This window comes from Epinephelus fuscoguttatus, linkage group LG20, assembly GCF_011397635.1.
Source record: "Epinephelus fuscoguttatus linkage group LG20, E.fuscoguttatus.final_Chr_v1".
NCBI lineage: Eukaryota > Metazoa > Chordata > Actinopteri > Perciformes > Serranidae > Epinephelus > Epinephelus fuscoguttatus.
In genome coordinates, this window is record NC_064771.1 from 17,252,976 (window position 1) to 17,268,576 (window position 15,601).

The window sequence follows — 15,601 nt, forward strand, 5'->3', positions numbered from 1 at the left end:
TCACTTGCTCTACTGAAAGCATATTGCTGTATTTTCACATGAATGGTACACTTGTAGTTACTCAATTGATATTTCACTGGAGCACGTTTGAACACACAAACACAATCAGGGCGTGTAACCCCGACAACACTTTGCCAACAGGGCACAATTTCGGACTTTTTTGTTACTGCCTTAACACTGGAGAGGACGGAAGTAGCAGGAAAAGGGTAATTTAAAAAAAAAAAAAAGAGAGTACTTGTATACCCACTTGTATACCCAAAACACCTCTGAGTTTTTTTCTGACGAGTTTGTGCTGTTATTCACAAGAATATTCATATACTATACAGAGGAGAAACCGCCACTCATTCGAACAAAAGCTTTGACATATGGTGCAAAAATGGCAACACTCAAATTCACCACAGATATTCACAAACATTTACCACAGTAATTCATTAGCAGACCTCCCACATATATGTATGTATGACCAAAAACTTAGCTGATCTGGAGCTTTGCTACGTCTTAATCTTAATTTTACAACATTCAATAAAACATCTCACCAAATCGGCTTTTCACACATTTTTATCTGAAACCTTATGGCCTGGCTGCAGACATCACTATACAGTAAATTTGGCAGAATGTGCTAAACCACAGGACATACAAGACTGACCTTACATTCAGCATGAACACACCACAGGTGATGTAAAAAAAAAAGAACTCTGAATAAACCTTTTAGTTGAGCCTGACTTTCTTCTTATTACCGGACATATAATTAGTACATCATAATACAAATCTGTAAATACAAAAATAAACAAAAAAACATCACATTTTTGTTCATGTTGAGATTTGGATTAACTGCATTAATAAATAAAAAATAGTAAATCATATATGAATATGCAGGACGGATGTAGTTTTGTTTGCATCCTTGTGCTTTTCACCTTTAACACTTTACTGCACATTTTATATCAACATTTTCTGCTTTATCATGTTTAAGTGCTCAAATTTGCTTGTATGGATCTACATGTATGTATGTGTAGCGTGTGTTCATGTGTACAGCATTATGACGCCATGGCATCCTGGAACCCCCACGTTTCAAGCAGTGCGACCTGGAAGCTCTCAGCGCACAGCGGTGGGTTGTCAAAGGTGGCGCACCTGCCAGCACGGCCATGGTTCAGCTCAGAGTCGATGTAGAGAGCGTTGCCGTCGCCTCCCCCTAAACAAACACACGAGCACAGAGTTTGTGTAACTAAAAAAATCATCAAGAGAACACCACACAAGAAGGAACCAGAAATGCCAAATACACAACAGTAACACACAGTACTAATCCACTCACCCACTATGATGGAGTCAAAGTTCCCGGCCATGAACATGGAAGTATTCTTGGAGTTAAGGTTGAAGTGGCGGGCGGACAGGAAGGGCGACAGGTCTCCAGCAGGTTTCTCGGGCTGCTTTAAGATATTGTTGTCTGAGTTTTGCCCCTCAGAGGTGGCAGCGTCTTCCTGGACTTCAGGTTTGACGGAGGAGGCTAACTCAGGGTGGCGGATCACCACCCACTCATAGCGCTCCATCTCTGGCTTCAGCTAGCAAAGGAAACGGGCATTCATTATCGATGACACACCGGAGCATCACACATTAAATGGAGTAGTACTGCACATTTATTCCATTAAAATAAACACCTGTTTTCTTAACAGTATCAAACATATACAAGGTGATTACATGACTACATATGCACCCACGTACTCCTGTGGACCGTAGTTTGGTTCAGACAGTAACACAAACAGACTACCCAATCGAGTCGGTGGTAGACCAGCAACTCCAGTGTGCAGTGAGGTAAAATTACTGTTTCTATCAATGGAATCTGGTGACCCTGAAGAGGGCGACAGATTGGCTTCAGCTCCCAGTCAGAAAGGGCTGACTGACGGCAGGGTAAAGCGGTCAAAAATCTAAATATAGCTTACACTTCAACTGATATTGATTATTTATAAGTGTGGGTTTTTTTTTGAGAGGGTAAAATATATGTTTTGCTGCTGCCCTTATCCACAGCCACCAGACTCCTCTGACAGAAACACAAATTTTAACTGGCTGGTTTACTGCTGCCTTTGATTGGTTTGTGTATTGTGTGCCTTTCTGAGTTGACCTAACATGGCGTCCACAGCAGTAGGCTACATTGCTTAGCTTCTGTGCCCTGGTACTGTGTCTGCTTCTCCTAACTGGGATCCTGCCGACTGTATCTGACTGTAGGTAATACACTGATTATGGATCTATAGCTGATAGTGACACTGATGTGTATTCACCTGGTTAAATAATGGTTTACTAGCCCCATGTTCCACCTCCAAGTTCAGCTCTTCCAGGCTAACACTTTCCTCACTCTCTATGTTTACACTGTCAGGGAACAGTGTGTGTGTGTGTGGGGGGTGAGGGGTTGGAGGGGAGGGCATCGATGCTGTAACCTACGTCACTACTCTTTGATAATGACTGAGTGGGAGTGTGGGAGTTTCTATTTGAAAAATGAGGAAAAGAATACAGATGGACACGCCCTTTAAACAAAAGGGATACTTTATGTAATGACCTCACTACTGTTCCTTCCTCGGATCCCCCGACACAAAGGAGTTGTTATGATATTATTTATCATAAGGCTCTATTACAAAAACTGCCTCTTGTCCTCTGCTGTCTGGTCTCATAAACCACAGTATACCATACTCACACTATCAAGTCACGGGATATTGTAACTTGTGTTTGTAACATGTAAATTTTAATGATACCTTTCATTCACAAAAGAAGAAAAATGTGTGAGAAATGTTAAAATATTTGGTGGATATTTGGTAATTTATCTCAATATAAAGAGAAGTAAAAAAGAAAGAGAGATCTCAATAGTTTTAAATGAAATAAATAAAAAACATCTGACAGACAGCAGTCCGTGCTGATGTCTCCATTTTCTCCTGGTGTCAGGTGAGGGCCAGGCCAGATACAACTGGATCCGGTTACAGGAGTTTCCGATCTGTGTGTGCTTAAGTATCAGTGTGTGAGATGGCGGTGTTTTCTGGCTCAGACTGCCCACAGCTGTGCATCAACACATACCCAGTAAATAATTCATACAGAAGGCATCAGAGAGCCAGTCTGGTTTGCTATTTCTAGCCCAGGTGTTATTATATCTAGAGATCAAAGCAGAGATGTGTAATGTGCTGTTGTTTTTACAGATCTGTGTATCTGCAGATACAATCCATCCCTACATGCGAGGATGGTGCATTTTGACCTACTAGGCAGGCTTTTCCTCAGGGAGCCTTCATACGTCAACTGCGGTCAGTGACACAGAAATCAGGAACATGTGAAGACAGAGTGGATGGTACCCTCTGGTGGCTACAGTGTGGTACTGCTCAGAATGACAACATTCTCCTTTCTATTGCTAGAAACCTTCAGATTCTCCTAGTCTCCCTTAAAGGAAACTAGTAAGTCAAGATATTAGACATAGACTCACCCTGAAGACAAAGCACTCCCCTGTGCCAAAGAAGCTCAATTTGTTTCCTCCTCTCTTGCGCTCCTCCCAGTCTGTGGACAGGTAGGCTCCACATACCTGAGGTGAAAACACAGAATAGGCATCATCAGCAGGTTTATCTCTTCCATCTGCTCATTTTTAATTACTTTATTATCTATAATACTTCATTCACACTAGTGCAAGACTGCTATTTGTAAGCTGCCAGTGTTCGTGCTGAAATCTGTTTGTAGCGCCATAATCCAATCATATGACACCTGTGTAATCATGACCTCTGACACCAGTTCACACAGCACAGTACAAGGAAAAAACCTGAGTTGTTTTTTATGCACAAAGCTACTGCGGACCATGTCAGTTAGTACAGAAGTGTCTGTAGTACACACCACATGCAATACGAGGTTTTGCTGACCAGACATGACTGCAGCTGCATTGCGCAAGACCCATTCATAAGCATTTTCCCCATCTGACTAATACCCAAAAGAGTTTAAAATATGAAGTGTCTGAGACAGAAACTAGTTTATACACCAATGCTGTTTGGTTTAGAGATGACTTCTGCTCACTTTGTACCTTAATTGTCAAAGTAAATCAGTCCTAATTTAAGCTGAGATCATAGTAAAGGATTTACATAATATTTGAAATTATATTTGGCTACCCATAATCAAGTATTGAAGGAAACACTTCACCCACAAATAGTCATTTGCATGTTAATTACTCACTGTGCGTTACCTTGAATTCGTAGAGAAAACTTTATTTTTCCGGCATGCCTCCACAGTGAACGAAAAATCCAAAAACGATTAACATTCTGAACTGGAGTAAAAGCAACGTTTGATGACAGCAAAACTATATCAAAGCAACTGTTTAAAAACTCTCACAAGACTTGTGCAGTATGATACAAGTCTCATTTATCCAGTCGTATGTTCAGTACTTCCCAAACGTACACATTTTTTTTCCCTAAAACGTTACAACTTAAAACACCTCCACATACGAGTAGTGTAAATAGACAAGAGTGTGCATTTGTGTGCACTGCTAGTCCGTGCATGAGACTGTTTATACCAGGGGATGTCCAGACTTTTCTGATCAGGGGCCAGATTAGATGGTGTGAAAATACCTGGGAGCAAGCTGATTCTTATTAAAAAACAAAATCCTGTACAAATGAGACGAACATAATTGTTTCATCTTTCAGTGAAAAAGAATTAAATTTCCCACCGCTCCCCAAGTGGCTGTCGATGGCTGTTGACTTCACACTTCTTTGGTGCAAAGCTGGTGTGTTGGCAAGAATCTGGCAATAGATACAATGTATATTCTTATTCTAATTTTAAGGGAAACTGTCATGAAGAACCCTCCACCATATGCATAAAATTTGAGTCGAAAAATTTTACTTTTTTAAAATGCATTCACAACAGTAGGATCTGTATTTGTCATAGGCCCTGTAATACGCTATGTTACGTTGGGGTGGGAGTCATATGTCATTGTTTGCTTGTTTATTGTCTGTTTATGAGAATACCTTAGTTCCACCTGGTTAGTTCCTGCTTGGTGCATGTCTACAAAGTGTGTAATAGTCCTGCCACTGTGAGGTGAATGGAAAAAAATGCTACGTGATCTTGCTTGATTAACCAATAAGTCCTCAGGCCATAACTTGTCCCCCGGGCCGGACTTTGGATGTGTCTGGTTTATGCAGCAGTGTTTTAAATAGCAAGGTTTTAGCAAAAATGCATGTGTTTGGGAAGTACTGAGCAAAGGACTGGATAAATGAGACTTGGATGATAGTGCAGGAGTTGTTTGAGAGTTTGTGAATATATGTTTCAGTATAATTTCACTGTTATTAAATGCAGTCCACCTAACACTTAAATTCATCAAGAATTTTCTCAGTTTTTGGATTCTTCGTTCATCATGGAGACATGCAAGAAAAATGAAACACAGGTTGGGTAAGTGCTATTCAAATTTTCATTTTGTGGGTGAAGCATTCCTTTAAGATTCTAAATAGGTAAATAGTTCTAGATAGAGCTTATCATTATAACAAAAAGTATATGAATAGTATATTATCAGGATGTCATCATATCCTGTGTACAAAATTTCTATCGTAATAATGTGCATCTTTGATCCCCTCAAATGTGAGGGAAATACAAGAGTTTGCTGGGTGTGGGTGTGTGTGTGTGTGTATGTGTGTGTGTGTGTGTGTGTTGCTTACATCCCCATCTGTGGTCCGGATGAGGAGCAAAGTGGGTTCGTAGCCTTCACAATGGGAATAGAATCTGGAGGAAAATGTGAAAGTTTAATTAATTTCCTCTGACATAATAAACACCCAACAGTGAATCTAAGGACTAAACTTATGGTTTCTATATATTTACTAAAGCACACGTGCATGTGTGGTTAAGTAAGGCGCTGTTTAAATATAGAACAAAAACGTCAGTTAATTGCGCCTTAATTACTTTATCAAAGACTAATTACTTCTGTCCCACAATGGCCGGCCTGCTACTGACAGCAGCGGTCTGCTCTGTGTGCAGAGCAGATTTAGGCAAAAAAAGCTCACTGACTTTATGACAGCAATCTCAGCATCTTCTTTCTTATTTGCAGTTTTTGTTCCAAATGTATGACTTTTGGCTTTTTTGCTTCTGGCAAAGTTTTTTTGGTTTACAGCACTGCTTTCATGTTCCCATTTTATTTAAGGCTTTAGGCCATAAATCAAATTCAAAGACTCAAAGACCCACACATGGCCTGAAATTTAAATTGTGAGCAGCAGCCAAAAGCTGGATTAATATATCGAGGTCAGGACTGCATAGTGTACCTGTTCAGGCTGCAACCATGGGTGGAGGTGGTGAAGAGGAGCTGTGGTTGACACAGAGCAAAGCGCTCAGGGATCCAAGACCAGATGTCCCGCATCTCCTTGGCACTGACGATCTCCGAGGAGAAGGTGTCAGGGTTAAGTGCCAGCTGCACGTTCCGCCTGGAGACACCCAGAAATACACACACAGGAAGAGATGGAGAGGCACAGAATGTGAGGCAGTGTACGCAGCTGGTGACGCATAAACCTAAAAGTAAACTTAAAGTAATTTACATCAAATGATAGTCGTAGTCATAGTCTATGAAGACCTAAGTGCCATTCTATCACCACAGCTACTCTGAAGAGTAAGTGAGCATTATTTGAAAGGAACAGAAATGGATCTGGGGAGTGGTGTAGAGGAGAGAACCCACCTAGAGCTGTGAAATAACCAATGTAGTGAACACAGGAGTGAAGTGCAGATGAGACAGAAGACGGTGGATGGAAAGACATGGCAAAAACCAAACATAAAGGAAACAAGAACACAATGTAAGACAAGGATGCAAGAGCAACTTAAACTATTCCCAAGAGCATGCCAAAGTATAAAGCTTTAAAAAGAACAGGGCGTTCTTACCAGCGTCAGTTAGATAGTACAATTATATAAAATATGCAGAGCAGAATAGTAACCAAATGAGACTGTAGCTGTGTCTCAATTCAGCGGCTGCAGCCCTTGAAGGTTGCATTTCAAGACCGTTTGCTTCACATTGGCAATCGACAACAATCTCTGGGTCTATGATTTAGGGCTAACTAACTTGCTAGCTTCCTCCTTCTTTCGTCAAGCACAGCTGGTTGTTAGCTAACGGCAATGCCAACTGGTTGGGGTGAGAACAACTGGTGATGCAACCAGGAAATACTGTGCAGACCACACTGTCCCATTTCTGAGACCATTCGGTATGGCTGATGCGGTCTTCAAAGGACGTGGCCATTGTAGACCACTAAGGCCCCATCCTTCAAAAGCCGCAGCCCCTGAACTGAGACCTAAAAAAACAACACATATTCTGAACATATATCCATAGACTGTATAAAAGAAGTAGAACCCCTGTGATGTCACCCATTGGTTTGCTGACTATTGTTTTGAAGCCTTGAGTTTGGCATTTCGGCCATTGCCATCTTGCTTTTTTGGAGCCAGAAGTGAACATATTTGGACAAGAGGGTGGAGCTGGGGAGAGTATACATTGCTATGCCTCTATCCTGATTGGCAGGTAGTTGTGGTAGTGACTTGTCAATCACAAGGTAACTACGCTCTAAAGCACATTCTCTATTTTTCTCTAAATGGGACCATAATTTACCAAACGAACATCTTGCTATATTAAAGACTTGAAAATGTTTACTATGGTAATAAATCAAGTGAGAAGTAGGGTCATTTATACAGATTTTTATACAATTGGACTTAGTTTTGCAAACAGTGGAGTCACCTACTGCTAGCATTAGAAAGAATGCATGTTGTTAGCATCGACCACTAGCCAAATGCTGGTAAAATATGCAAGAGGATAGAAGATATGCTTGACTCACAAGCCAAAACACAAAAATGGTTATCTACTGAGTGACTGGTAAATTTTGAACATTCACTAGCACTTTGTCTGGTGGATAAAAAAAACTCCATTTCTTTTGTACAGTCTATGGTGTATACTAGCGAGGTATTCATGTGATCGATTCCATGTCCTTACTAAAGCTAGATATGCAGTAGAGGTGCCATGTAAGGCCACTAAAGGCAGCCTTGTGTCTAAATATTAAGGCCACAGAATGCCCACAGTTTATGATATAAAATTAGATTATTGACTTTACCGCCTCTGTTTGACAGTGATTCCTTTCTGCTGCAGGGACTTTTCATTTGTGAGCTGCAGCAGGGTGATCTCTTTGCGGCTAAACAGACGGATAGAGAAGGCCTTCTCCAGCAGCTTGTCGGGTGTGACCGTGGAGGCAATGCCCTTGACAAAAGCTTGAATGTCCGCCCTAACTTTGCCTGAATCCTGCTGCTGGCTGCCCTGGCCTCCCTGGGCCCCTGCTTTGTGTTTGCGGTAGAACTTGAGCAACGCGATAGCCACACGGAAGAGAACCTTGTAGCCCTCCACTAGGTAGACATCCAGGACCCTGACTACGTGGCTGAAAGGCAGGTCACCCAACACCCAGCATTGCCAGTCTGCGTAGACTTCAAGCACATCCTGGGCTGTGGCCACGATCAGTTTATGGGCGGCTGTACAGTACTTGTTGGCCAGGTCACCAAAAGTCATGCAGCTAGACTCAAAGCCCAGGAAAGTCTGGTCCAGCAGGCGTTTGCCTGGCTCGTTGCAGGCCAGTATGCGGCTCACATGCTCAAAACACTGAGCCTCATCTTTGCTGAAGTGCAGGAGCAATGACGTAACAGCAGGTAGTGACGGGCAGTGGGAGATATCTGGAAACTGTCCAGCCACGCAATTGATAATCTGGTGGGCTGAGGCTACTGCGTCTGCCTTCAGGCAGTACCGTGGCAGAGGGCTTCCATCAACAAACTCTGGAAGTGGGATTTGAGAGGAGGGCTTCTTAGTGGCTGCATTTCCCATAATGTCACGATACACTTCTGCATCTGGGGTCACTGTACGACAGGGAATGGCTTTGATGAGCTGCTGGTAGACTTGTGCCCGTAGTTTGTGGTTTTTGGCCCAGTAACCCTGCCGAGCCATCTGTTTGAACTCTTTCAGGTCTTTACAGTCTACCTTGGTGGGCCCGCTGCTCTTGGCCAGATCCCCCATCTGGTTCCAGTCCACAAAGCTGCCATAGTCTTCTTCAGCCATGGTGTTGGAAACTTGCCGGACTGCCTGAGTGGGAAGAGAGGAGAGACGCTCCGGGGTATTGCTAACCTTCCGTCCTCCGCACAGCAGATAACTAGCCTATTTTTCTTAACTGCCCATGATGGTTACTGGAAGACACAAAGGTAGATAAAGGAAAAATACAAGATTAATTTGCATCATCATTAAAATAGATAACAGATAGATAGCATTATCAAACTTTTTTATACTTGTTTCATACTGAGCAGTTAAATTTACATGATAAACATGTTCTAAAATCTTTTGGACATCTTCTATGAAACCTAGTCCTTGGTAAATCCATACTGTTCCTATGTACTTGGCTACCTCCAAGTCTATGATATTAATTAGTTGAGGATAACACATAGACTTGAGATATGTAGGCATATTGTGCATAACTGTTTCCATAAGTGGTGATTTGCAACAAGTAAGGAGGGGTGTATTACACAACAGCCACAGCAAATCTGTGCTGTAAAACAACATTAGCCAATTTTACTAATCAGGTTATGCACTGGTCAAGATCGTCAGATGGAAAAGAGCATGTATGTCATGCATTTCATCTGAAGTGAAAAACAAATCAAGTAAACCCGTAGCCTGAATGGAATGCAGTGTAAGGCTATCTTATGACAGTCACAAAACATCTTCAGATGTCCTGTGATGCAAAAATATATCTCAGACTGATTTAACTGGCCAGGCAAAGTTTGATATTAAAGCAATTGAACTGGGTTCTAACCAGTGATACGGGAAATAACATTTTTCTGCACACTGTAAGAGCTCCCAGGCAATAGATCTGGAAACTGTCATACAATAATCAGATCATTTTCCCGCAATGCTTACCCACAAGTGACATGGAGATTCATGTCCAAAGATCATTTGCAATTTACAGCATACTGAGAATGGTTATCAAACAATCATCAAATCATGTCACACTGTTCCTTAACGAGTCACATGGAGATGCATGTCCAAAGATCACTCACAGTATGCTAAAAATGACAGTCATAAAATCATACGATCACTTCACACTGCCTTACAAGTCACATGGAAGTGCATACCAATACATTACTGCATGTAAAACTGGAAGCATTTATGGTGAGTCTGTAGAGATTAACTGCTCTACTTAGAGAGTATGTTAACCTCAATGTTGCTGTTTTACCACTGACACAGGATGTAATCTGTCAAAGGTAAACTTGAACTAGAGACCCAACTGACCAAAGGCCTCTTTGACATTTTGATTAATTAAATGCATTGTCAGAATCAGGCACATCATCAATTCTATTTCTACGCCTCATGAGCCCCATACTCATGCCTCCAACATATTCAACCCATCATGAGGAGGCATGGTAGCATTCAGGGTGCAGTAACGTCAAATGCTTATCAGTAGGATGCCAAACCAAACAAGGCTAGCTGCCAATAGGTTCAGCAGGACAGCCTTTAAACCTTAGTGCTGGTCATTTAAACTGGGGTCACTTACCCCATGATGACAAGTAATCTTTGCATACTGTAAAGGACTGTTTGGCATTAATAACAAGGGACCAAAGGGTGTTGGAGCAATGGTCCTGCAGAGTGGTGTAGTATTCTGCCCTTTAATTTGTTAGATACCTGTCCTCATCCTGCAAAGAGGTTAGCCTACTTAACTTAGAAAATGCATATATATTTAGGTCTACACTACAGACTACTGTCTGTGCAATAGCTTGGAAATGACAATGATTCTGCAGCTACACTATGTGTATTTTGCATTAAATGGGCAGTGACAGCTCCCATTAGTGTTCATGCATTTTTCTCTTACAAAATCTAAAAACATGCAATCAATTTTACACCTCTAATGCGATAAGTTACCTATCTCAAGATGACTTATCTATTGCAAATTCAATTTTAATAACACAGGTACAGCACAGAGACTGAAGCTGCCTACTAGCCCTAAATAAAGCGTACAGGAGCAGACACATTTAACAGTACGATACCTCTGCAGAACTCGATCGACAGTGTTAGGTAACGTTGCTGTAGGCGAATCAAGGAATTCAGTTTTATCTTGGAGGCTCAGCAAATACACAAAGTCACAAGCACAGAAATAGCAAACCTTACAGTGTCGCCCTATTAACATTTTAGTATCCGCAGGTATCATTACACACTGGATTGACAGCTTCAAATGCAAAGCTGCCCAAACTGTATCTTCAAAAGAATAACCCATTAACGTTAGCTGGCAAGCAGAGGTGATAGTAGCCTGCGCACACGGGTCACAGGGTATTTAACATTACCGCCCGGGTAAATCTGATACACCCTTTTCCATTCACTCCTGCCAAGTTAGCATTGCTAGCGTTAGCTAGCCGCAAGCTGCTCCTGTTAGTGCGCGTAAGCAGCTAACGAAACCTTAACCACACACACACCCACACACACACACACACACACATACACACACAGCTAGCAGCCAGATAACATGACACGCAAGACAGACACGAAGCCATGCAAATATGGAGCAAAAAACAACCCAGTTAAATATGTTAGCTAACGCTGCTGCACCAGCTAGCATGAACATTACCGACCACAATTCATTTGGTCCGCAGGCTGTCTTGGAGTTTGTTGATGTGGGGAGATTTCAGCTTCAATTTGTGGAAAGGCGGTGTATTTAAAACACAAAACCCGCGACGGGAAGGAGAATAACCTCTGCCACACGGGAGCGAAGACTGGTAAGCAAATGAAACATAAGTGTCAAGTAAACTGACATTATCCTTACCTGGATGGGAGATGTCTTGAGACGTGAAGCAGTATTCATATTAAGTTGCCTCGCGCATGCGCAGTGGCTCCCAACTCGGTCACGCTCAACGTCTGTGCGCGTGCTGCTGGAGCTGCAGAGAGGGGTTCAGGTGGGCTGGTTAAACTGTTTACAGCTGCTTCACTGTATGCTCTGATTCACAACAAGTTATACTATATAAAAACTAAAGAAATGTGAATGAAGAAAACCAACTAGATCATACTTTAATACTATAGGCTCGTGTATATGTGCTGTACATCAATATCTGCTACTTATATCACATACAAATACCTATACATGCCCATAAAATACTGGAGTATTACAGGAATACCACAAGATATTAAAGCTACCAAACATATGTTCATGTCTTATAGTGCACCAAATACCAATATCATCCTTCTATGACTCACTCCCAGAAGCCAACATACACTGCTGGGACCATGTAAAGTCTGCACGGTGGGATCACACTCTCTCATTTTTCTTGTTTACTTGCAGACATATTCTGTCAAATAAGTGCTGGTGCTGGGACAGGACATGGCAGGAAGTACCCTAGCAAGGGCAACAAACCCTGCCTTTGTCCCATACTCAAAGTAACCGTCAAAACACAACCGGCAACCACATGACAGTAATTACTGATAATTAAATTGTGGGACCATCACTGCCTTCCAGAACAACTCAGGGTAAGATGTTGTTCGGCCTTGTCTTGTCCCTCCTAAACACAGCTGATGTTTTTTATGCCCTCATTCACTATGACCTTCCTAATACTGAAATAGCAAAGAAAGATTGTGCCTTATATGGGTTTTCTTTCAACTTTAGCCACAGATTTAATGGCATTTGGTTAGAAGATAGTCTCCCACCCAAGATGATACAAGTACATCACAGTATCCATGACACAGCAGACTTCTTCATGATTGTGTTTGTTCCTCAGAGCTCAAACTTTAGAACTAAAGTGAAAAAGAGCAACACATCACATGATAATGATAATCTGCAGACACTCCATATCATTTGATTTTTTTTCCATATCAAACTTGCATACATATCTGCAAAATTATGCTTCTATGGTGCTCCCAGACAGTGTGTGAGTGTATGCATGTGTTGGTCATGTAAAATGGGTGTATGCATGTACTGTATTTGTGAGTGGAGAGGGATTTTAAAGACAACTGAGGGGAAAAAACACGAGTGAACATGAAGGATTGTCAGCATGTGTGTGTGTTTGTGTTTGTGTGTGTGTGTGAGAGAGAGGCAGACAGATGGGGTGTAAAGCCAGTAAGCCTTTAGGTCCTAGCTTATGGAGGTTTATGCTCATCAAATCCTTCCGCTCCCAAACACTGCGTGACATCACTCCAGTAGCCCCACCCCATCCTCCTTTCTCACATGAACACACACATGCACACGTTTGTGCACACATGCACAAAAGCACACAGACCTGTTTATACACACACTCTTCATTCACATATGTAAGAAACAAGACAACACAGATCCAGGACCTGAAACACTTCTTTTATATCAGATCTAACCTGTGAGATTACACTTAGAACTCACATTGGTTAAACCGGTTCAGTCCAGTGTTCTCCTGTAAATTTACATGATTACAATAAGAACAGGGTTTACTGTAGGCACACAGTGATGTTTGTACAATTAAATAGATCTCTGTAGCCTAGAGAGATTAATGTGTGCAGGCAAAATGAATGTGCAGTTGTATTGTCTCTTAGCAATATGCCCTACAAGGCTCTAAATCAGCCAGTTGCACTATGCAGCTGTCTCTTGGCAAAATAAAGCCTTAATAAAGGGTTATTCACACAAACTGAATAGATACCTTTGTATTTTATTTTATTTTTTCATTGTTGGTCAGACAAATGAGCAAGAAATGATACAGGGGAAACATGATGTGGCTGTAACACTTTTTGTTTCAGCACCTATAATTCACTAAATCTTTGCGTTCAAGCTGTCAAATTTTGGCACAAAGTACCCTCAGAGTTTCCAGCTTCGCCAGCTTTATCGCAAAAGTCATCAACTGATGTCAAATAAAAGGAGTTCTGTTGGTATAACCTGCCCCTCCACATTACCTGGGGTAAGTTGTATAAATAACAGTGAAGAGTTTAAAATTACACTATTGCAAAAAAATACAAATTAAAAAACTGTTTCAAACTCTAATAACTATTTCCTGCTAAGGTCTAACTTGCTGACCTGTACCTGTCAGATGTTTAGTGCCTCACACATCATCTACCACAGTCACTAACCAGTCAAGACATCCTCTTGAAGAAGAAGAGGATATTTTTTAATAATCCCAGAGGGGACATTTAATTTTTTCACTCCGTTGTCACATACACACAGGCCCAAATTACATGCACAAACAGGACCTATACATGCATTAAATGGAGTGATGTTAGAGTCAGGGTGCTGTCTTGGACAGGCACCCCCAAGCAGTTGGGGGTTCAGTGCCTTACTCAAGTGCACCTCAGCAGTGCCCAAGAGGCAAACTAGCACCTCTCCAGCTACTAGTTCATGCTCCATATTTGGTCTGGACAGGGACTTGAACTGGAACCAAAGTGCCCATTGCTCTTGCTGTGCATTGGATACTCTTTGCCCACACAGAGCAGCTGTGTTGCTCTTCTTTCTCTGGGGTTTTTTTTATCTCAGTATCTGCTCGGGGTTACTGTCTTTACCTGTCTCACCTCATCTAATGCAGACTTAAGTACATATGTAAGCATGCCCCTGTAATGTATTCTTACCAGCTCTCTTTGCATGCTGAAAAGGGAATAAGATAGATACAACTGTCATTAAGGTTAGTTGCAACACTTTTAAAATGCATTAGAATGTTCAAAATCCCTGTTTAGCTATGTGCAGCAGCATGGTGCTGAAATGGACGAAGATGAAAAGCCTCACATTTTACCCAAGAGACTACTCTCTAATCTCATGCAAGTTACAAAATTCTAAATTCAACAGTATCAGTAATAATCAAAACCTGCATTTGGGCTGAAACATTACTTTCATGCATTAAAAATCAGAGTTAAATCTGAACTACGGAGAAAGTGGCGTTGTTACAACCATAGCCTACCTGGTCTCCCCTAAATAAGCAAAAAATGAGCAAAAATGGGATGGAGGTGGCCTATGTTAGAGTAATTAATCTGTTTATTAACTCAAAGGTCCCTCTCCATAAACAGCATGAGCAGATTCACCTCAGCTGACATGGCTGGTGCTGTCAGTCGATCAGTGTTCAGTGTTCTGGCTACTTACTTGCTGAGGGGACGAAGGTACGGCATCTGGGCCCTTAAGTAGACTGCTAATTGCATTCATGGCCTATTTTGTAAGAGGCTGATAGGCTCCTTGTTTGTAGCATCACTGTACTGTATGCCAGCTGATACATGTAACATATGTGTCCTATCCACAGGCAGATTATGAGACAAGGGTCCCTGGGTACAGATATGCAAAAGGCCCACCACCTCTCCTACACAGGAGCAAGACACACAGGGTTTGTGATGGTTTCGCATCTTTTTGTTGTCATTATGTGGTTTTGTGTGTCTTTGTGCTGAGTTTGTCTCTTTTTGATGTAAATTTGTGTCTCCTTGTGGTTGTTTTGTATCTCTGTAGTCATTTTGTGTCACGTTGCAGTTCCCTTGCATCTCTTTGTGGTCTGTTTGTGTGTGTTTGTGATCATTTAGAGCCCCTTCCTGGTCAGTGCATGTTAATTTGGGTGACATTTTGCAAGTAAAGGCGAGGAGGGCCCTGACGCTTTTGGGCTCCTGTGCCTCTGCCTGGTAGACCTGTTCAGCAATCCATTCATG

At 41.8% G+C, this 15,601-nt stretch overlaps 2 protein-coding genes across 4 annotated transcripts in view; one reads left to right on the forward strand and one right to left on the reverse strand.

Annotated features, from left to right (window-relative positions):
• Window positions 1-11,876, reverse strand: tbc1d24 (TBC1 domain family, member 24). Of its 3 annotated transcripts, none has more exons than XM_049563572.1 (7): window positions 11,799-11,876; window positions 8,070-9,180; window positions 6,252-6,410; window positions 5,655-5,718; window positions 3,452-3,547; window positions 1,310-1,556; window positions 1-1,189 (listed from the first exon to the last, which is right to left on the reverse strand). In XM_049563572.1, exons 2-7 carry the CDS (start codon window positions 9,053-9,055, stop codon window positions 1,035-1,037), a joined length of 1,707 nt encoding a protein of 568 aa, XP_049419529.1. In that variant the 5' UTR covers window positions 9,056-9,180; window positions 11,799-11,876; the 3' UTR covers window positions 1-1,034. The 3 variants fall into 3 exon arrangements, with proteins under 3 accessions (XP_049419529.1, XP_049419528.1, XP_049419530.1); XM_049563571.1 differs by lacking the exon at window positions 11,799-11,876 and adding an exon at window positions 11,608-11,742; XM_049563573.1 differs by lacking the exon at window positions 11,799-11,876 and adding an exon at window positions 11,029-11,112.
• LOC125880821 (alpha-1,6-mannosylglycoprotein 6-beta-N-acetylglucosaminyltransferase B-like) overlaps window positions 11,652-15,601 on the forward strand; it is a 25,183-nt gene continuing 21,233 nt past the window's right edge. Inside the window, exons 1-3 of the mRNA XM_049563570.1 lie at window positions 11,652-11,751; window positions 12,191-12,272; window positions 15,208-15,288. The gene's annotated coding sequence lies outside the window, so the exon portion shown is untranslated. The remainder of the gene's footprint in view (window positions 11,752-12,190; window positions 12,273-15,207; window positions 15,289-15,601) is intronic.